Genomic DNA, 22,466 nt, shown 5'->3' with positions numbered 1-22,466 from the left:
TTCCCTCCCACCCCACACCCCTACCGCTGCTGACTATCAGTCAAAACACAGCACAAAAACCAGGGCTTTTTTGTTTTGATTTTCCTATCATGTCAGTCCCCTAATATTAGCATGGCTCTAGGTTTCTTGGAAGAATTTTTTTTCCTCAAAGACATGATATGTTGAACCAGTTCATTATTACAAGGGGGAAAGAATATAGAAAAAAAACACCAGTTTTCATTTCTATTTTAAGGCAGTTTAACTCAGCAGATGAGTCTCTTGGCGGACTTGAGCTGTCCAGCCAAAATGTAATGTTTCCAGCTTGTTTACAAGAGTGCCTTTTACGTCTTGTGGTTTCTCACTCGTCACCATGCCATTTCGCAGCAACTTCTCGCTTCTTCTTGTGGTGTCCTGAGCATTGACTTTTTGGTACCTTACACAGGAACGGGGCCATTCATTGTATGCATTTCTAGAGATTTAATACCGCTAAAGAGCTTCTTCTGGGGCCCAACAATCGTCACACCAACCTTCTTCATATCACTGAAAAATATAGAACACAACCGATAAGTTTGTGGTAGATGGCAAACATTTCACATACATTAAAAATAGCTCTGTATGAGGGTCACAATTGCCCTTTGCATACTGTTAAACAGAGGCTGGACTTGCAGCTAAGCTTTAAGAATATTTCCAGATGGGCCAGGCAGTAGGATGCATTCCTATGTTAGGAACACTGACAAGCATGATCCAAGAAAATAGCTCTCCTAAGGAAGGAACATAAACATCCTTAGAGTTGTGAAAAGTGATACATCTGCACAGCAGCTTTCAGATCTTGGAGGATTTGACCCTTTTGGCCCCAGTCAGACAGGAAAGCATGGGGTGACGAGAAATGATCACCATCCTGGATGTCAAAGGCTACTATCAGCTTAGTTGATACGTAGACAGGCCAGTGCCAGCTTTTCTAATAGCAGTCAGGTACAGGCAGCCAAGATCTTGGCTAAAGTAGAAGGGATCATTACAGAATGTATGTATTTATTCAGCAAATTTTAATGCCATCTTTCCAACGTGCCCCAAATAAAACATAATTAAAAACATTAAAATGTATTAATTCAAACCCAGCAATAAACATGCTGAAAAAAATTGAGCGGCTTAAGACAACAGTCTTCAGACTGGGGCTTAAAGACCCCTTACTTAAAAGCCTGGATGAACCGAAAAACATTGGCCCAGTGCCTAAAAGAGAGCAACATAGATACCAGGTACACCTCAAGGGGAAGGACATTCCATAAGTGAGATGCCACTAAAAGACATGCCTCTGGTTGCCACACCAAAAGCAGGTCTTGTGAATCATATCTTAACTGGAGGGCTGGACAGTATGGGAGGGGCGGGTCCTTCAGGTATCCTGGTCCAAGACTTTAAAGGTAAGAATTTTGTCTGGAAAGACATGAGCAGCCAATGCAGGTCTGGGTTGATACAATCTATGGTTATCAACCCCTGACAATCTCTGTATCCCAACCCCTTCTGCATTTTGTATGAGTTGAAGTTTTCTGATAGTCTTCAAAGGCAGTCCCACAAAGAGTGCACTACAGTAATCTAACCTGGATGTAATCAGAGCATGAATCACTATGGCTAGATCATGGTTTTTGAGGAATGGTCATAGCTGGTGTAGCAGCAAAAACTGATAAAAGGCACAACATGTGACAGAGTACACCTGGGTCTCCAACCCTGTCAGGATCCTGCAGTACCTCCAAGCTACAATTCTGATCCTTCAAGGGGAATGCAACCCTCTCCATGTCAGGCTGACTGTTCAATCCTCAAGCAGGTTTGTCACTGACCAACAGCACCTCATCTTGTCTTGACTGACCTTCAGTTTATTGGCCCTCCTCTATCCCGGTATCATCTCCAGGCATCTATTTCAGATTTGTAGCTTGATGGCATTCCCTCCAGCCACCCTTTCCAGAAGGATACCATGATTAATGGTACTGAATGCCACAGAGAGGTACAGGAGAATCAACAGGGGCACACTCCCTCTGTTACTTTCCCAGTGAAGATAATCAGTCAATCCAAGGGTTTTTCTGTCCTGAACCCAGGCCTGAATCTGGATTGAGATGAGTCTGGATAATCCCTCTCCTCCAAGATCGTTTGAAGCTGCATAGCCACCACCTGCTCAACCACCTTTCCCTCAAATGGAATGATGGCCACTGGGCAGTAGCTGTTTACATCAGTGAGATCCAGGCGTGCCTTCTTCAGGGGTCTCACAACCTCCTCATTCAAGGCCAGTGGAGCTGCACCCTCCTGCAGAGAAGCATTTATTGTTTCCTAGATCATGGCTTGACATAAGCAGTGAAGGACAAGGGTTGAGTCTAGATGTGGTGGGCCACACGTTTCTAAGCAGGTGTAAAGTGGGCCCCTCCAACCAATTGATCTCACCAACTGAAAGTCTTCCATACAACTAGGACCAGACTGTACTCCAATGTCATTCTGTGACTGAACTGAACCAGCTGTGGAAATCAACTCACAGAGGATGCAAGTGGTATTTTTCTGTAAATGCATCTCAAAAACATCACAGCGAGCCTGTATGTTTTCTGGATCTACATTTTCAGGTGCCTGGAATCAGAGCCCCTTCTCAACTCAGAACAACTCCACTGAACAGCATTGTGACTATGTAATTGTGGCAAAGAAGAATGAGAGATACTTAGCTACTTTTAAATTTCTCTTGCACAAACACATCTTCATTTACTAGTCTTGCTGAAAGGTTAAAAATTCTTGGACTTTTGTGAAAGTGAAGTATTCAGTACTGAACAAATCTTTTACAAGAGCTTAAAAACTCCAGGAATGCTTTAAGCTTTTTTTCCTTCCAAGACCAGCTTAATCTCAACCACCAAAATCCAGTATGCAAAGTAATAAAGTCCTTTGAAAATCCTCAATTTTAGAATTTGACAATGAAATTGTACAAATGTGGATCTCAAGATCCTTTTCTTGTGTGGCATTAACATATGAAGACGAGCACATGTAATGTAAAGTGTAAAGACTGAATTATGTGGAAATTTTAACATGTATTTTTTCATGTTACATCCAGTGGTACTTTTGTATTGCACATCTCTGTACCATTTTCCTGATGAAATTGTCCTCTTCTCTTCATAACAGGTGTTAATCCTAGTAATGAAAAAAGGACAAACACCCATACTGTACCTTTCTTTCCCTCACAATGGCTAACAGAAGCTCAGTGTATGTGTCTTCTAGCAGGAGAGGATGCATGAGGAAAGCATTAATGCTCCCTTCCTCCCTGCACCATGGCCCTGATCCAAATCTTTCACTACATGTGTGTGTTTGTGTAAAGTGCTGTCAAGTTGCAGCCAATTTATGGCGACCCCTTATGAGGTTTTCAAGGCAAGAGACTAATGGAGATGGTTTGCCAGTGACTTCCTCTGCATAGCAACCCTAGTATTCCTTGGTGGTCTCCCATCCACCATCCCTACTTAGCTTCCGAGATCTAATGAGATCGGACTATACCGTGCTGCCTTCCCTCCCGTCCTCCACTACACAGTTCATCTTTAACATAAGAAACTACATTGGAAGAGCCAGACATGGGTCTCCTGCATAACATGAAGCCTACTCTTGGGTTATTTTTAAAAGATTGAAACTTTAATTCAGTCATCTGCATGCACAATGCAAAAACAATCAAGGAACAAGCTCTATCATAAACTTACTCTGAGGAAATCTTAGCTATTGTATCACACGAACTGTATTCTACTCCTGTGAATATGTCCTTGCATTGTCCTATCCGAATGCCATTGAGCCAGTCACCCGTAGAGCGGAGAGCTGAAATTTCAATGCTGCTTTGGTCCAGAAGGAGATTTGAGGGTCTAGAATAAAAAGAATGCGACGATAGCAAGAAAACAGTAATATACCAAAGTTCACTTTGTCTCTAAACTTAATACCAATCCCAGCAGGAGCTTCCAGACTATACAGAGCTTCATTTGTGGAATTTAATGGCTGCAAGGGTCTTATCTGTTCAAGATGGCTGCATTGGGGGGAAAACATGTAATCACAGTGCTTAAGGGAACTCACTTCTCAATTTGTGCGAAATTACTGATACACTCATGGTACATGTTTGTATTCAGCTGAAGTTTGCACAATTATGAGTTTAATTTAGTGTAGCCTCGCGATTTGACAAACCAATCTCAAATCAAAAACTATTTACACCAATAACAAACCCTCTTAATTTCAAATTAATTTTATTGATCCTCTGATACACAGTCTAATTGACATACATTATTAAGTGATAGCTTAAATAAGATAATATGAACATTAGGAACATCAAACTTGGCTGAAAAAGTCTAGGTAGTCCTAATAAAGAATTCTCACTACAAAAAATTCACATGCATCTCTTCCCCATCCTTTCCATTTATATACAAAATATTTATACTCTCATCCCACTCACACCCTTAAATCCACTTCTCACACTCATGCTCACATGAATGTAGTCTGTATTCACATGCACAGATTGTGTCTGTGTGTAAAGTGCCGTCAAGTCACAGCCGACTTATGGTGACCCCCTTTTTTGGGGGGGTTTATGGCAAGAGACTAACAGAGGTGGTTAGCCAGTGCCTTCCTCTGCACAGCAACCCTGGTATTCCTTGGTGGTCTCCCATCCAAATACTAACCAGGGCTGACCCTGCTTAGCTTCTGAGATCTGACGAGATCAGGCTAGCCTAGGCCATCCAGGTCAGGGCATGCACAGATTAGCCACTTCCTTTTTTCATCCACACCTCTGCAAGTTGTGCGGGCACACACAAAGCCTCATCGCAGTTCATATGCATTCAGTTTACAAACTGATCGCCTCCCTTGACTTTGCTGTACCTCTTTCCTCCAGTGCTTTTAAAAAACCCTTCGCCTTCTTGAGCTGATCGGTTAGAATTTTTGTGATTATTCTATGAAACCACAGCAGCAGCGGCAACAACATCAAAATATTTCAAGACGATCAAAGCATTATAACTGGTAGATCAACCTTTGTGGTGGAGAGCTGATATTACTCAGTTCAATTGTCCAGTAAGCTACCATGTTGGTATAACTGCTGAAGAGGCTAGCTGATTCTCAGTTTCAAAAGTAGCTTGCCTCTCCAGTTACTGGAATGGCTATGCCAGTAGTGTCAAAGATCAGCCTCAGCACATAGTTCTCAACCACATACAACTTGTTTAGATTGCAGTCAGAATGGCTATTTGAAAATTAAGTTGAAAGGAATGCTAATGTATATACTGCATGGGCCTAGCTATCTTCTATTTGTCTGATGAAGAGCATATTTAATTTATAGCTTTCTCCATATAACTTCTAGGATCCCAAGACATTTATTAAAGACTTTATGAAGTATGCATAAGTTGTTCTTCCCTGGTTAAGCTAACATCTTCCTTTATTCTAATAAAAGAGGAATTCACTTAACACTCACTTAAAAAAACCCCTATATATATATATATGCATGTCTTGAGAAAGAACAGAACGGCATGATTACAGCTTAAACAAATCCTGTAAAACATGTACGTTTATTGTTGGGACCAAAGTGTAATGAAGACAAAAACATGAGCTAATTTTAATACACATGACCACAGAATAACCAGAATATCATTTTTCTCCTAGTAGAGGAAAAAATTAGTTACTTTCCTCCTTTGAGAAGACATCTGGACAGTTTATCAATGACCAGGAATTTGTCTCTAACTGTGAAGAGTCTGTGATGTCTCCTCATGTGCACCAAGGGAACGTTGGGCTTTCAGAGCATCTGTATCCATCGGCTTTTCCTCCCCCACCCTAAACCAGCCCCTAGACAGCAGTTCTAAACATGAAATGTATGGGGAGGGTGATGTACGCCATAAGCTCACACTTTTACTAGACAAATTAGATGGGCTGCAATCCGTGCAGCTGTAAATGCCGTCCTGCAGGGTTCCACCTGATCTTTCACAGCTTTTCATAAATCAGGACCTACTAGCGTCAGACGGCAGTCATTAAAAAGAAATCATGGAAATTACATGTTTGCTCAGGGGAAGCGAAACAACGTCAACCCACTAGCTTCCCCCTCTTTTTGTATTTTTGCCGCTCCTCACTCCCACTACTACATTCAAAACTGTTTTCCTTGTACTGGCACAGAAAGAATCCTCAGCGCTACTCATTTTGGCACTCCGTGTGACTCAAAGTTTGCGTTTGCCAGCATATGGCTGTCATAAATAAAGGACAGTAACCCTCTCAAACAATTAAATGGCAGAGTATATTTTCCACCAATGGCCTCTTGCAGTCAGCTTTTATGGACCCGGCCTATTATGTTAACAGCTGGAATTAACCTTGTTCTTTTGCATGCAGGCCCGTAAAGCCCTGGTTTGCTGTCACCAAGATGGATGTTGCCACATTGCAAAGGAACTTTCCGTCACACCGCATCAGGTCTTGAAATACACATATAAATAGCAATGAAGTTTGGCCTCCTGCTGATACAAATTGCTGCACTGAGTATGCCAGCTGTCCAGTGGGAAAGAGATAACTTAATTTGTAACCACTAGCATCAAGCATTATGACTACTGGAGAGGTAGCATTATGCTAGCTACTAACAGAAATGTTAAATACAGCATCTGAAGCAGATCCAAGTTTGTAAAAACTTTGCCTTAGACAGATCTCCTCTTCTCAACTAGCATTTTCCTTCAGACTGGTCTATTTCAGACTTGTGATTTTCAATATCTTACATTCCTGCCTATGTTAAGGTGAACCTCCTAGACATTTTCTTGTATTAAAAGCTCTAATATAAGGCTTATAAATAACCGCATGGATCAAAATCCAGGACTAATTGTAAGCTCAACCTAGTTATTATCTCTGTCCTTAGGAAAACACAAGTGTGTGTGATTTTTTTTAAAAAATATTATCCTCCCTGCCTAATGGAATCGTGAAGGTATCTGCTTCCCAACAGGAGAGCAGAAAATAAATGACACACAGACGAGCTATCGAGACAATTTGTTGACTTTAATTATCGCTGTACCACAAGGAGTACAATCTTTGCGTCTATTGCTATTTTTGCCTGTTTTAAAGTGCCACTCAGATAAAATTAGTAACTTTGTTCTTAGAATAAACTTGACCTAGCTATGTGATATGCTAGCTTCCCTTGTTATTTCAGGTTTACTTGGTTCAAGAATAAATAAGATTGTTGATACTTTTGGTCCTTGAGCCCCTAAAACCAGATTTGCCAATTGAAGTGCAACACTGTAGGTGCCAAAAGCTCTGTTTTGAAGAACACATCATTTCTCTTAAAATGGTTGCAAATGTCAAACACAACAAAAGCTTTTCTATTTGCCTTTTGCTTTCTGAGTACTTTGAATATTATCATTCCAACTATTTATCGTCGTCGTCGTTGTCTTTACTGTTTTGTGCAGTAGAGTTTCCCCCTCAATTGATGTAATTGATTCTTTTCAGTTTAACCTTTGTTCAGTTTTAAGGTGCTTCGTATGCTTATTATTACGTCATTATATAAAAATATTGCTACTAATAATATAACACCCAGCCCAGCCTTTGTGGCACATGCCATAGATCATGCAAAGAACTCTTATGAGTGCAGTCCCCAGCACATGGTAGAGCTGCTGATGGTGGAAGAGCTGTATTAATTCTGTGCATGAAATAACACATGACAAAGGGAGGCCTGCAAACAGTTTAAATTGACATATTAACACCGAGGAACAGATTCATCCTGGATTCAGGGAGTCAAATGGGGTCCTGGAGAGTCAACTCTCTGCCACTATAGTCTCTTGCATTTCCTTAGTTTGGACAACATATTGCTGCTGAAAACCAAGATGTGATCCATCTGCACTTCCATACTCTTTCCCTGTCTCCAGCTGTTCTATTCCAGGAAACTGCTGCTGCCCCTCTGCCATTGGAGCTGGAACCTATAAGCAGTAACACCTGGGAACTGAGTACGTTAGTGGGAGAAGAAGCCCCCCACATTCCTTGCCTTTAAATAGAACACTCTCAACCTATTGCATGTACTGAAACTTCCGAAATTAACATCAGTCAGTACTGGGAGCTGGTCTCTCAACTTGACCTAGACATCTGTTCCTCAAATGGTTTCTGCCTTCCTGTTATGCTTCATTGTAGGCCTCCTGCCACTCTGCTTTTTTTTTTTTTTTTGATGCTGTATTGCTAAAGACCTTCCCTACTTTTTTCCTGCTTTGCTAAATGGGTATACAAAAACAGACTACACGTTAGCGGAGAACTTTTAAATTTTCCCAAGTATTAGAACCAGATAGGAAGGCAATAGGTTGTAGACAAAAATGAGCACTGTTAAGCTGCAGATAGCATAGTGGAGTGTTGCCTGTCAGTTCGTTACTGAGCAGCAGACCATCCATTATCAAACCTTGTTTAAAAGAGGGTCCCTAGCATTTTCAATGTATGAGAGGCAGCATGGTATAGCGGTTACGAGCGGTGCTTTGGAGCGGTGGACTCTGATCTGGAAAACCAGGTTTGATTCCCCACTCCTCCACATGAGCGGTGGAGGCTAATCTGGTGAACTGGGTTAGTTTTCCCTCTCCTGCACATGAAGCCCACTGGGTGACCTTAGGCTAATCATAGCTCTCTTAGAGCTCTCTCTGCCCCACCTAGCTCACAGGGCGTCTGTTGTGGGGAGGGGAAGGGAAGGTGATTGTAAACCGGTTTGATTCTTCCTTAAGTGGTAGAGAAAGTCAGCAAATAAAAACCAACTCTTCTTCTACTATGTATGAAGAATTTTAAAATATTATTTTGGTTCATATTATCTGCCTTTTCATGAATGCCTGAGGCAGACATTTAACTGTTGGTTAATTTTTCTAGATTCCTAGATGCTAATGAGAGATGGATATTAGATGAATATAAATTAAAATAAGATTAAATGTGGGATTGAAAAATATAGACCCTCTTTGAATAAGAATTTAAAGCAAGCGTGCAATATGCTTCTTGGATGGCTGATTCCAAACTCATGAACTAGGACGAAATAACTGAATAACAAGATCTTAGGTATAAACAAAGACCTACCCAGGCTTCAAAATAGATTGAATGTTTTATTTCCATTCTACAAAATGTGTGTTTATGTTCCACACGAATGATCAAATCCTAGATGTGGGAACTTCTGACTAACCACAAGATTCCACCAGATGAACACTGCCATGAGCATGAGGGATCGTCATAGATCCTATTGAACACATGAACACATGAAGCTGCCTTATACTGAATCAGACCCTTGGTCCATCAAAGTCAGTATTGTCTACTCAGACCGGCAGCAGCTCTCCAAGGTCTCAGGCACGGGTCTTTCACATCACCTACTTGCCTAGTCCCTTTAACTGGAGATGCCGGGGAGTGAACCTGAGACCTTCTGCATGCCAAGCAGATGCTCTACCACTGAGCCACAGCCCCATCCTCCCTCAGTTTGATACACCAACATTATCAAAAATGCACCCCCAAGTTTGTCCACCCACCCCATTGTCCCTCTCCAACTGTGAAGAAATCCCAGAATTTATTTTGGTTTATGCCTCATCTGGCTGTACTGCTGTTCCGCAACTTAGTTCCACACCTTTTTCTATGGACATGAGCCTGTCCTGCTCAACCTTCCCGTTGAACCCTGCCTCTCCCTCCTCTTCTTCTGAGACTTTCAACTCTAACCCTACCCATAACTTCTCTGGGCTCCATTCTTTCTAGAATTATTCTCAACCACTGGCAGTCAAAGCTAGAGGATTGTAAGTATATATTTATAGAGGTGGACTGTTTTACTGGCTGCTGAGGTTTCAAAACCAGTCTGTTTACTCTGCCAAACACTGCATTTGCAAAAGGAGAGAATTTAGTAGGTTCCCCCTTCTCTTGAGTGCAGGTATCCCAAACATGTTATTTCATCTTCTCAAGGATTTGTTCCATCTGCTCTGCAATTGATTCCAATACAATTGAAAGCAATACACAAGGGGCTGAGAAATAATGAACTGAACTTAAAAAAAACGGAACTGATCAAAATTGGGTGAACTATGAACTCATTCTACAAAATCTAAACACTACACAGATTAAATTAGCAGAGGGGGAAAGAACAGTGTTCAGAAAGCCAGACAGAACTGCGGGAGACGAATCAAAAGAAATAATGAGGTTATGCCATTCTCTGGCAAACTCACGCACACAAAAATAACAAAAGCTTCATATATTGTACCTAGGCCTTTTCACACTGTCTTTCAGACTTCTTATACTGGATAAGTGCTGATTCTGCCTACACTGAAAGATCTTGCAAACATATTGAGTGATGTATATAGAACTACTGGGGGAATAAGTGGAATAAGAGGTCAAAAAGGTTAAGTTTAAGCCAATATGGTATAGTGATAAAGTGCTGAACTAGGAGCCCTTTATGACTTCTCAGATGTTGGGGAATCCACGATTCCAAAAAATAGCTTCTACATAGAACACTGATGTAGATTTGGGCCATTGCAGGGCAGGGAAAGCGTTTCAGTTTTCCCATCCTGACATGGTAAATTATCCAAACAGAAAGGAGGGGATTGACCCCTTTTCCCCAGCCCTGTGCCATGCCCCCAGTTTAAACCAGGGCCTTCTCAACTACTATTTGCCTCTAAGAATCAAAGGGAAAATCCAACCAGGCATTTCCCACCATCTAGTTAGGCTACTAGCCAAGAATTTCATTGGATGACCTTGGACTACCTTGGGCTTCTGAGGTATGAGATAGAGCAACCAGCCACAGTCATATCTATGGCAGCCCAATAGCACACATTTAAGAAACAAGAAATACCGCCCCCATTTCCCATGTGGTAGTGCGTATGTTAGTCATCTGGATGTATGTATCCATATCAAGTGGGTATCTGGAGAGGTGGGATATAAATGTGATAAATAATCAAATGTGTTATATCTGACCACAAGCAGTAGTCAATAAATGGTTTGGAGGGAGGTATATTTCCAAAACAACCAAATGAATTTTTTTCCAGCTTTTGGAGGGCCATCTGTCGGGAGTGCTTTGATTGAGGGATCCTGCATGGCGAGGGGAGGGTTGGGGTCACTGGGGATGTGGGGGGGGAGGTAGCTGTTAATTTCCTGCATTGTGCAGGGGGTTGGACTAGATGACCCTGGTGGTCCCTTCCAACTCTATGATTCTATGATACAATTAGACTCCATCTGGCTGTTTTTCTTGCCACAGCATGATACATCCTCCTGTACCCTGCTTTCAGTTTCCATCTTCCTATGCTACCTTTATGTTTGGGTTTCCTGGGCTAGGAAAGGGAAGAGAGGAGCATGAGAGGAGAGGTGGACACAGCTTCAACGTGCTAGCATAAGTTCTCCAGGGAAGAGCGCAGGAGTCAGTAAAGGACTACATAGAATTGTAGTAACTCTTACTCAAATGGGGTTAGCAAATCTCACTGTGAAAATGCCACACATTATTAGGAGAAGCCTTTCAAGGGTGGGCATTTCAAGGATGTCAACCACTCTGCTGATTCAAGCCAAGGGATAGCTGACATGTCCTCAGAGAGGCTGTACAAGGAAACGTTTGTGAACAGCTAGCCAGGAAAGCTATACTATTTTGAGGTCTCTGCTGTTCATAGAAATAAAGGCTATTGGTTGCAGAAGGAATACCAATTAACACCTCTGCAGGCTATCCTGTCAGACAATAAGAAAATTCCTTTAGAGTAATTCCCAGTAGTTAAAAGTGATGGGGCAACAATTTCCTAATAGGATGTAGAATGATGGGGGTGGGAGGAGGAAGTATCCACTCTCTAGTGACAGACACTGAGTCACTAAGGGAATTAAACATATAGAAATACTGGCAAGAACTGACTTTTTAAAACCATGGCTGGCTGTGAGGTTTAACTTCGGTCATTTAGGCATGGGAGTTTTACCTGAGGTTGGTTGCTGGCTGGACCCACACCTTCCGGTTGGGAATCTATGCACCAGCAGTCTCCAAGCTCAAATCAAGTCCCGCCCCTTTAAATGCTGCTTTGTAATTGGCTTACTTGTAGTGCTTACTGTGAGAGAAAATTCCCCTCCCCCAAACCCAACTGCCACATAAAAAAGCAGTTTAAGAACAACAAGATAAAAAACAGAGCAATCTGAAAGGGGTGGGGGGAGAAATCCAAGCCTCGGTTTTTAAAAAGTTTCCCTTCTATTCAGAAAGAGCTCCAAGGAAGCAGGAAGCAAGAAGTATTTGAATCCCCACCTCTGGACATGCTGCTTTGTAATTGGCTTTGAGAAAAACTAAGCTTGCATGTTCCACACTTTGCCTTATGCATGGGGATTTCACCCAGGCTTAGCTCAGGAAAGATGGAAGAGTTTGGTTAACAGAGGAATGGGAAGACCCAGACATTGCGAGGGCTGGCCGTGAGGTCATCTCTAATGGACGGAAAACTCATGCATAACAACTGAGACAGACCGGAGGCAAACGTGAGTGAAAGTACCCATGCATAAACGACCTCCCTGTGCTATTGGGTACAGCTTGCAGGCAAAGGCAATGGAAGACTTGATTGCTGCTGCTGTGGAAGGCCAGCAGGTATATTGTAGCTTTCAGTCTATTGGATCAAATGCCTCTGAGGAGCCTCGCTACTTATTCAGCCTGACCATGGAATTGCAGAATATAAACTGCTCTGATGATGCTCACTTCCTGAATCAGAGTATTCCTGAAGTGTTGAGCACTCACATCTTTAATGGGTAGCTTGTGAGTTCCTAACTGACATGACTTTGAAACTAGGCATTCATGTATCTCTTTTTGCAATTGAGTTTTGAACTACCCCCAAATATTCCATTTTGTTTCTCGGCGGACAGCTTTTTCCTAGGCCAAACTGCTCATAAGTAATGGATTGAGGCGGGAAAGTGGGGGGACAATGCAAACACACTTTAATTACTCAAGACGGAGAAAGCAAACACATTCATTTTCAGCGGGCAGAGATGGAGAATGCATTGTGTCACCTTGCAGCCGCACTGGTGATTATTTTTAGACTGCTGGGATTACGGATCAGCTTGTCCAGGATGCTGACAATCTGCTCAAACTTCGGTCTGTTGTTTCTGTCTTTTTGCCAGCAGTCCAGCATCAATTGATACAAGGCAGCTGGGCAGTCCATGGGTGGTGGCAAGCGATACCCTTCCTCCACAGCTTTAATTACCTGCGCAAGAGAGATTAGAGAAATTTGAAGGACATTCCGTGAACTTCTTACCTGTTGGTTCTCCAGACATCTACTACATTACCGTGGCTCCTTAAATATTTCAACAAATGGAATTATCCTTTAATTATTCTGAAACGTAACTCTTTAAACGGAAGGGTTTGCTAACTAAGGCACAAAAGGGGAGATTTCAAGCAGAAAGTGCCTGAAGAAAAATTAAGATAAAGTATATTTTGTCTGATACTCAGATGAGCTTAGACAAAATGGAGGTCAATTTAAAACATTTCTTAAAATACAAGTCAATTAATTGCCCCAAAGAGAAAAAGTCTGGATCATTACAAGCTCACTTTCCATTGTGTAGCCTTACACGTAGTCACTGAACTGATCTTATTTTTCAAATGATTTCCTTTCACTCAATCACTCACACACACACACACACACACACACACGACTTCATGACTTCAGCATCAACGTAGCCCTTTATGTTAACTTGTTCACAGAAAGAGGGCAGTATTCAGCTGTGAGCATCCACTGGTAGCAAACAGCTTAGCAGGCTCAACTGTTTCCCCCTCTTCTTTATGTAGTGTGGCAGCAGCTTTTGAAACACAAATTTAAAATGGCATGCACAGAAGATATTGCAGTTGCTAACCGTATAATTCAAGAAATATCCAAGTATACCCAAATGCCCATATTTCCATTTCGTTCAGCTAACAGAGTTAGAGCTGCATATTCCCTGAGTTATGTGATTGTTGACAGATGCATTAAGTTCCTAACAAGTACATGGAGTAGCAATAAGACTGGATTACTAGTGATTGCAGAAACAAGCATATTTTTCAGTAATACTCAGTTTTGGCGAACGAGGCTGTGGTTGTGTGGTTTGTGTGTGTATAAAAGAGAACCACACATTGTGCTGTTTATAACCCTCCTAGAAAAAAAATGACTGAAACTCATCAGATAGTTTTAAATTGCCGTCTGGCAGATCACAGAACATCCCTCTACATTTCACATTGGGAAGAACAATTATTATGAAGTCATTCCAATTCAGCAGGGTAAATAATACTATAGACAACGGGCCAGTTTCTTGATCCACTGATCTCTTAACCACTGACCCACTGATCTGTTATTGAAGAGATTGGGAGCAAGGGTCCCCCCATGTTGGAACCAATCATGTACAGTGTTAGCATTGTGCAGACATAAAATTACAGCATGCAAGAGGCAGAGGCAGAACATGCATGGGGCGATTTAACATCTCGAAACAATAGTGAAGCAACTGCAAAACAGTTAGTACCTTTGCACTGAGGAACTAAAGACATCAATTGAAACAATTACAAACAATGCAAAACATGTAATACAACACAGCCAGTGGTCTTGGCGCATGAGACCACATATTCTGCAATTATAGTCCCATTTACCAATAAGAAGTGCTGTTTCTTTGTTTAGGGCTTACAATGTGAAGTACGACATTTCTTCATTTGCAATACACACTTAGGGTTTTATATCAAGGCAGAATCCGTAGCTTGTAATTGGCTCGTGTGGAATAAATTTAGGCTAAGCAAACTAAGTGGACAATACGGTGCATTTGAAAGAGGGACTCTGGGAATGCTGTATGCCTAACAAGCATAAAATGGATAGTAAATCTGTTAAACTGACTAAAGTTACACAGCAGTAAATTTAAAGCTATCTAAATGAACCCCTATGGAAAATACTTCCAAACAAATCAAACAGTCACTTCATGTTGTCTGTTTGCCACATCCAAAGGCATTTGCTTCATTGAAATCTTAAATACAAATGCTTTCTTTCTCTTTTCATGCCATTCAGCTCTAATTAGCATGTATATTCATAGAAAGGCTTAATGGAGATACTGTCAAAAGGACTCAGGAGACATTTAATAAAGTTCTACAAAAGATCTCTAAATGTCTGTTGAATGAAGAACAGTGTGATCTTTCCTCTCAGTTATCTGAACCATCAGTTCTGCTTCATAGAACAGTAGATCTTCAATAACTGGAGTTCAATAGTTCATTAAAAAATAAGCTGTATTGAGTGGCACATGTCTTTTCAACATAGAGAAAGATGTCAAACTTTGGTTACAAATAATGCAGGAAACAAAAAATCAATATCGATTTCTGCTTTTTTTTAACTTCACTTCTTCTCACAACTTGTAACATCATTCAATCTGTAATGTACTCACATCTTGATTGGACATCTCCCAATATGGTCTCTCTCCATAGGACATCACCTCCCAGAGAACAATCCCATAGCTCCATGCATCACTGGCAGATGTGAATTTGCGGTAAGCAATGGCCTCCGGTGATGTCCATCGGATTGGAATCTTTCCCCCCTACAAGCAAAGAACATCATATATCAAAAACTTCTTAGCCCGCAATAGCTTCAAAATAAATTATTAGGTTGAAGCCACACTGGAACAAAATTTCAGGGGGTATTTTGGACTGCCATGATGGGATCACAATGAACTGGTGGAAGTCCTTGCACCCACAGAAATGCTAGTCTGAGGGTGGGTTGTTTTAGTTTCTACAGGGAAGATATCTGGCTGAGCAGACAAAACTATGGAGCTGGGAGGGTGGAAAGTAAGAGGGAAACAGAATGCTGGAAACAACAACCTTGCTATGAGGCTGCAGACTGGCAATGACTGTAGCTGCCATGAGCTGAGATGGGAGGCGGTGCCCTGCTCCAGTGCTGGCTTGGCTGATAGATTTAGCAGGATATGAAGTGTTTGCCTCCTTGTAGCAAACTTTGCAGAAAGGCAGGTCATGCAGAAAGCAGAGTGACTGCTATTTACTGTGCTCTGCCTTCCCTGTGCCCCTAGTGGCTGGTGTGCAGAGCTGCAATAGATGTAAAATAAATGGAGATGCGTTCTGAATACCATATGAGGCTGGCTTCAGGGGCCCTCCAGCTGACTTGGTCCCCGGGAATTTTGTCCCCCCCCCTCTGGCACTCCTTCTAGTTGAGGGGACTCTTATGTCATATTTGGCTGTCAGATAACTCTGGCTTCTCAGCAATCATTTAGAGATCACTGAACTTACCCGTGTTGTGTAAGCAGCTTCTGGATCATCCTCTAGAACCCGAGAGAGGCCAAAATCAGAGACCTTGCATACTAGATTACTATTGATGAGAATGTTGCGGGCAGCCAGGTCACGATGAACATAACCCATATCTGACAAATACTTCATGCCGGATGCAATTCCTCGAAGCATTCCCACAAGCTGTATGACTGTGAACTGAGCATCGTGTTTCTGAAAAATATTTACATAACACCATTCAACTCTACAATGCACACAAGAGCCATATCCACAGACATTCTCTGAAAGTCACTGAGAACTTGATTTGTGAAAGCGTTCTGCCAGAGTTGGCCACTTAATAGAGAATAAAGCTGTCCCAAGGACTGCCAGATCACAGACAGATAACCTCATCTGTCTCATTAGGTATTATTATACTTCAAAACACATTGTTTTCATACAAGTCTGAACAGCATGTCTCACTTTCTGGAGATGTTTAAAAAATTGTTATTGAATATGGATGGAAAACCTTATCCACAGTTATTCTGATCAACCTCCCCCACAATTAAATGTATAAACAGGAAGGCTGATAAACTAAGATTACATATCTAATGGATTCATATTGGCACATGCTGCATAAACACTGTCTCGGAATGAGCAATAAATGTTCATGCTTTTCTTTTGGCGAAATACAGCATCATCACTTTTCTTATTGTGCTTCATTCTATTGTCCCTAAGAACACGGCTGTGGCACTCATTCACACCTAGATCCCTCAGGATCCATCTTGATACCTCATGGGTCTTTAAGCAGGCCAAATAATTTGTTACCTACCATTCCAGAGTCTACCAACCCTTTCTACTCTATAGTTGAGCATGTGGTACGGGAGAGCACCTTGTATATATTGCTATTAGCTCAATTCAACATGTGAGTTTCAATATTTGCAACTCTTTGCCTACAAAATGTCTCAAAAGGTTAGGCTTCACTGGAATACTGTTGACCATGTTTTTCTCATGATATGCACAACTGATGTACAGTCAGTTTACTTACTACATTTTTATCCCATCCTTCTGCCAAGGAGGTGAAGGTAATATACATGGCTCTCGTCTTCCTTCCTCCATTTTATCTTCACAACTGGGTGAAGGTTGAGTTTTATGACTGAATGAAAATTTGAACCTGGGATTCTTTAGTCTTTGTTTGGCATTCTAACCTGTATACCATGCTGAATCTCTATCTGATCAGCTGCCATTAGAATGTTTTCATTGTGTGCAGATGACAGCAGACTTGTCAATGTGAAGGAAACCCAGGAAGCTTTTTACAATTATGTTGTTTAAAAACTAAGATTACATAGGCTTGTATCCACTGGAGCATTTCTGCAGACAGGATTCCCGCCTTCAGAGCATGAGTTTCTCACCTCCCCTTTCTATTGCAGCCCAAAATGTCAGAGGGGGGAGGCAAGAAAGTCATACTCCAGAGACAAGAATCCTTCCGTTTGTGGAAGTGCTTTCATTTACAGTCCCACTTGCTGATTAAAATTGTATTTCTTTGTGTATGCATTTTAGGGAATCTGTGGACCAGAACAAGGAACTAGTTTAATTTTTTTAAATAACTCTTTAAGTTTAGTTTATAATAACAAGAGTTTCCATCTTTAAAAGCAAACCCCCATAAAATAATTTGGAGGAATAAGTAGGTTAATGAAAAATATCCTAAATTACTATGAATATATGTTTTTAAAAGCATAGTAAGTGAGCTTTTACAAATGGAAAAGGAATGGACTGAATTTGATTGGCAGGATCTTTTAGCTCTTGATGGTCAGGCATCATTATTTCAGCATGTCAGTTAAACTCTCATCTTGTGCTGACAGTTTGCTATCACACTATCATTCTAAGCCTGCCTCAAAAGCATCTTAGAAATGCAGCATAACTCACTCAAGTTTGTGGCAATAGTGTGATTGATAACCTATCCACAAATAATAGAGGAAGGAAGGGGATAGTTTTGCTTTAGGAAGTACAGTGATACTATTCTTCATATGCCTTAAAAAAAACCTACCTGGGTAAACACAAGCTTGTGTGGTGTGGTTAGCTATACCTTTCCCCAGTTTGCAGGAAGGGGAGGAACAAACACCTTGGCATCTGCTACTGCAACTGACTTTACCCTGCTTGCAAAAATTGTGTGCAAGTTGAACAAAGTCATGACAGCAGGTCTATTTTCAGGAACAGTTCTATTGTGGATTTATCAAGTATTGCACAAGATTTTGGGGAAATGGTGAAACAAAGCAAACATCCTGAGATTTGCATGAAATAAGCAAGGCCATCGTCATGTACTCTACCAGGTACTTACCCTTAGAAAGCTATCTAAAGAGCCGTTTTCCATATACTCAGTGACAATCATTACAGGTTTACCTATAAATATATAAAACAATCAGTCATTTACAGGTGTAACTCCAACCAGACATGGAATAGTAATAGAAAAGTGAAAAATGAAGATTAGATCATTAGGAGTAATCTGCTAACGATGACTAATGGATATAATTAGAGTATACCATCTCATTACAAAAGTATCCTTTAAAAGCAGCAACTGGATATTTACATAGTGCTTTAGAGCGTATGTAACTGATTTAAAGGATCTCATACATTTTGTTGGAAGAAGTCAGTGACAGAGTACTAGGTTAGCCTCAAAAAAATTGGTCTGAAGCAACACAACATCTCTACTTTATTACTTAAAACAAGACTGTCTCCTTAGACTTCAGGTCCACAGATTCAGAAAAAAATATTGGCATTTTCAAAATGCATTAGAAATCTTCAGTCACAAAGAACTTCTTGCATAAAATTGGAAATCATATGTATTCAGAAAAGGGAGGTTCCTGGTTTCTGAAGATTCTGCCTTCCAGATGCACCATATCCCATTCCATTCCAAAGGGTCCCTCAACCCTCACGAGAAACATTTGGGGAAGTCACCATGGATTACAGAGGAAACAGGAGGTGGAAATGCTGTAGGAGTACACTTGTTTTTCTATAAATCCAACCCTACTTATTTTATGCATTTATTTACACAGGCATAACACATGTCATAGTTGAAAGGCTCACACTCCCATAGCCTCTTAAAGACACTGACTTAGAAGAAATCCATACTGATTTAATAGATCTTATTTCCAAGTACATATTCTTACGATCCTAACAGTAAAAGGCCCCCCAAAAGGGGGGGGGGAGAAAGGTGCAGGAACATACATTTATTTATTTATTTATGCCACCATTCTGCCCAATTATGGCCACAAGAACAGTTAACAGCTAAAACAAAACATTACCAAAAAAACCATACAAAAGCAACTCATAAAAACAGTTAAAATCCAAACTAAAATATATCTTAAAAGCACATAAAACAACAATTAAATCAGAGGGCAGGAAGGAGGGATCATTGAGGGAATGGAAGACAAAACAGCTTCACCCACTGGCAGAAAACAGTAACAGTAGGGGACAGGAGAGTCTCTCTGGGGAGAGACTTCCAGAGTTTTGGTGGCACAGCTAAGAAGGCTGTATCTCAGATTTACACCAGCGTAATTTCAGAAGGTGCTGATCAATAACTACTCAAATAACAGGGGGCAGGCATGTGAATACCACAAACGAGTCTTGAAATTACAGATTCATCCTTGTTTATCCTGAGCTGAAAGTTCAAATTCACTGTCAGTTTTGTAACACCTTGCAGTGGTCCATCGCCTCAAGGTGGGCAAAAGAGCATTTATGGTTTTCCAAATGGAGGGACTGGAAGTTTCATGGCACAGCACCAGCTAGCTCTCCTATGACTAATTAGCCACCAGTAAATTATCTCATTTTAATCATCACAAGTGTTAAGTAATTCGAGTATAACATACAGAATCCGGTAACTCAACAGCCTCACTACTGCCTAATGGCAATTGGACATGTATCCACAGATTGCTCTATAAAGAAACACTGCCATTCTCATGTTCCAATGAATCTTTACAAAGCACAGTCTTTCAAATCTTTCTAGCGAGGTCTGATGTGAATTACGGCCTGGGAACCAGAAAAGTCACTAGACAATCCACTTAGCAACTGCTTTAACCCCTTAGGGATAGCGCTCCCTCTCTCCCATAGCTTTCAATTCATAATCAATAAATACATCAGAATATAGCAAAACATTCATTTAGTTAATTATTAATAACAAAATTACAGCTGCAAATAATTTATCAGGTACCAGAATTATGTGCTTACTCTGTATTGTAAGACTGTTTTGATTGTCATCTGTACCGTTATCATTCTATTAATGATGCCAGGACTATTTGGTTCAAAGCATGCCTATCAATACATGCTATTGTAGTCAATATGTCAAAAACTGATTTATAAACTGTCACATATATTATACGCTGTACAGCTAAAATCTTCTCACTCCTGCTAACCTGGGAAAAGGGACAGCGATAAACGATAACTGCTCAAACACTAGGTGCCGTTCTGACTCATTATAAGAAATGTTCATACAATGTTCTTATGGCAATTTTAATATTTGGCTTCAGTTTCTGTGGAAAAAAAATGAAGTAAATAAATAACATGTATTCCAAGTACTGTATTCTAAGTATGGTAAGGGAGCCTCGTGGCAAAGAATGGTAAGCTGCAGTCCTGCAGTCAAAGCTCTGCTTACAGCCTGAGTTCGATCCCAACAGGAAGTTGGTTTCAAGTCGCTGGCTCAAGGTTGACTCAGCCTTCCAAGGTTGGTAAAATGAGTACCCAGCTTGCTGGGAGTAAAGTGTACATGACTGGGGAAGGCAATGGCAAACCACCCCGTAAACATAATCTGCCTAGTAAAAGTCGTTATGTGAGGTCACCCCATTGGTCAGTAATGACCCAGTGCTTCACCTTTACTTTTTCAAGTATTGTAAGATATATTATGAACTAGTGGGAAAGCTTGGCCACATGATAGTATATTAATTTTGTAAAATAAACTTAAACAAACAAATAAATAAATTTTATTTGCGGCTAGTATGCCAGATAAAACAGGTAAAACAGAAACTGACCATACAGAGTAGTTGTTTACAATAAAATCAACTTTAAAAGGTCTTTCACTTCTTTAATAAATTGTGTTTATTATAAAAGGCTTGGATCCATGGGAAAAGGAGATGGAAGAAAGGATCTTTCCCCACTGCCCCCACACCAACAGCCTGCTTCTTGTCCTTTAAAATCCTCTATGAAGAGTGGAGGGCCATCATGGACAAAATACACCCACAGTCGTGGGGATGCTGGGAACTAAGGTTGCCAGACTGAGCAAGACAACTAGCAGGAGGATTGGGAGCAGAACACCAGATGGGTCCCTACATCACTTCTGGGGAATAAATGGAAGTGATGCAGGGTAGCGTTAGGAACCACTGGGAATTCTAAGGTTAAAGCAATTCCTAGAGCTACCCTACATCACTTCAGTTTTTCCCCCCTGTAAGTGATATAGCGATGCAGCTGATGTCATTAATTTTTGCCCCACTGCCACAATAGAACCTGCGGGCAGAGGATGCCCCACCCTGACCAGGGGACTGGCAAGCCTACTGTGAACAATGTAGTTTGCAATGGAGTATGGAGGAGGAGGAGGAGACTTTGAGAACACCCCTGCTCACTGCATGAAAATAGAAGGTGGAAAAGTATCCTTTCTACCAGCTCTTCCTCGAGATTTTCCATTAGACCCAACTCTAAGCTTTTAAGCCATGTTTCGCTATGCTCTATGTCAATTATATTTGGTCAAATTACACGTTTTATTAAAAGAATTAGAGTTAGGATTTCCAGGAATCAGCAGTTGCCTAATAAACTGCATCGTTCCACTTCATCCTGCTGGATACGATCAAATGGAGCGTATTATTCTACATGTGCCTTAGGCTGACCAGAAATCCTGTTTGCAAACTGACAAGGCAAAGGTACTATAGGTAGACACTTGAGCATTATAAAACACCAGTTTGCGAAACATCTTTATTGAATCATGACATGTTTAAGGAGCTCTTAATCTTCTATTGTATGTGTGAATCTTATCTGATTAATTCTTCCTTCAAGGAATTAATGCTCCAAGCATTGCATCATCTTCTTCCTGACAAAACTTGCTGAGTCCAGTATTAATTTCACCAATTTTAAAAAACACGTTAGAATGGAATCAGAATGGTGTGTGTTTGTGTGTTAAGTGCCTTTCAAATTATTATACAAAATTTCCCCGCCTGATTTATCTTGTTCTTAACATACGTTTTCACTAATGCTGAAGGGGAAATGGAAATGTATGTGGAATCAGAACCATATGCTCCAAAGCAAACCTAATGTTTTGAGGAACCTTCTATGTTCATTTTTCAAAATGCAGCCATTTACACGATAACAACTTGTG

The 22,466-nt window shown here is 40.9% G+C and overlaps 1 protein-coding gene across 1 annotated transcript in view; it reads right to left on the bottom strand.

The window, feature by feature from the left end:
- Window positions 1-207: 207 nt before the first annotated feature.
- The window catches only part of EPHA3 (EPH receptor A3), a 260,564-nt gene continuing 238,305 nt past the window's right edge, over window positions 208-22,466 (bottom strand). The window contains exons 12-17 of the mRNA XM_056858063.1: window positions 18,450-18,511; window positions 16,139-16,348; window positions 15,286-15,435; window positions 12,907-13,100; window positions 3,684-3,839; window positions 208-519 (exon numbers count right to left, since the gene is read on the bottom strand). Of these exons, the coding sequence (XP_056714041.1) occupies window positions 414-519; window positions 3,684-3,839; window positions 12,907-13,100; window positions 15,286-15,435; window positions 16,139-16,348; window positions 18,450-18,511 (878 nt within the window). The 3' untranslated portion in view covers window positions 208-413. The remainder of the gene's footprint in view (window positions 520-3,683; window positions 3,840-12,906; window positions 13,101-15,285; window positions 15,436-16,138; window positions 16,349-18,449; window positions 18,512-22,466) is intronic.

The sequence above is a fragment of the Euleptes europaea genome, chromosome 12 (assembly GCF_029931775.1).
Source record: "Euleptes europaea isolate rEulEur1 chromosome 12, rEulEur1.hap1, whole genome shotgun sequence".
Classification (NCBI taxonomy): Eukaryota; Metazoa; Chordata; class Lepidosauria; order Squamata; family Sphaerodactylidae; genus Euleptes; species Euleptes europaea.
This window is presented reverse-complemented; position numbering and strand designations above follow the sequence as displayed.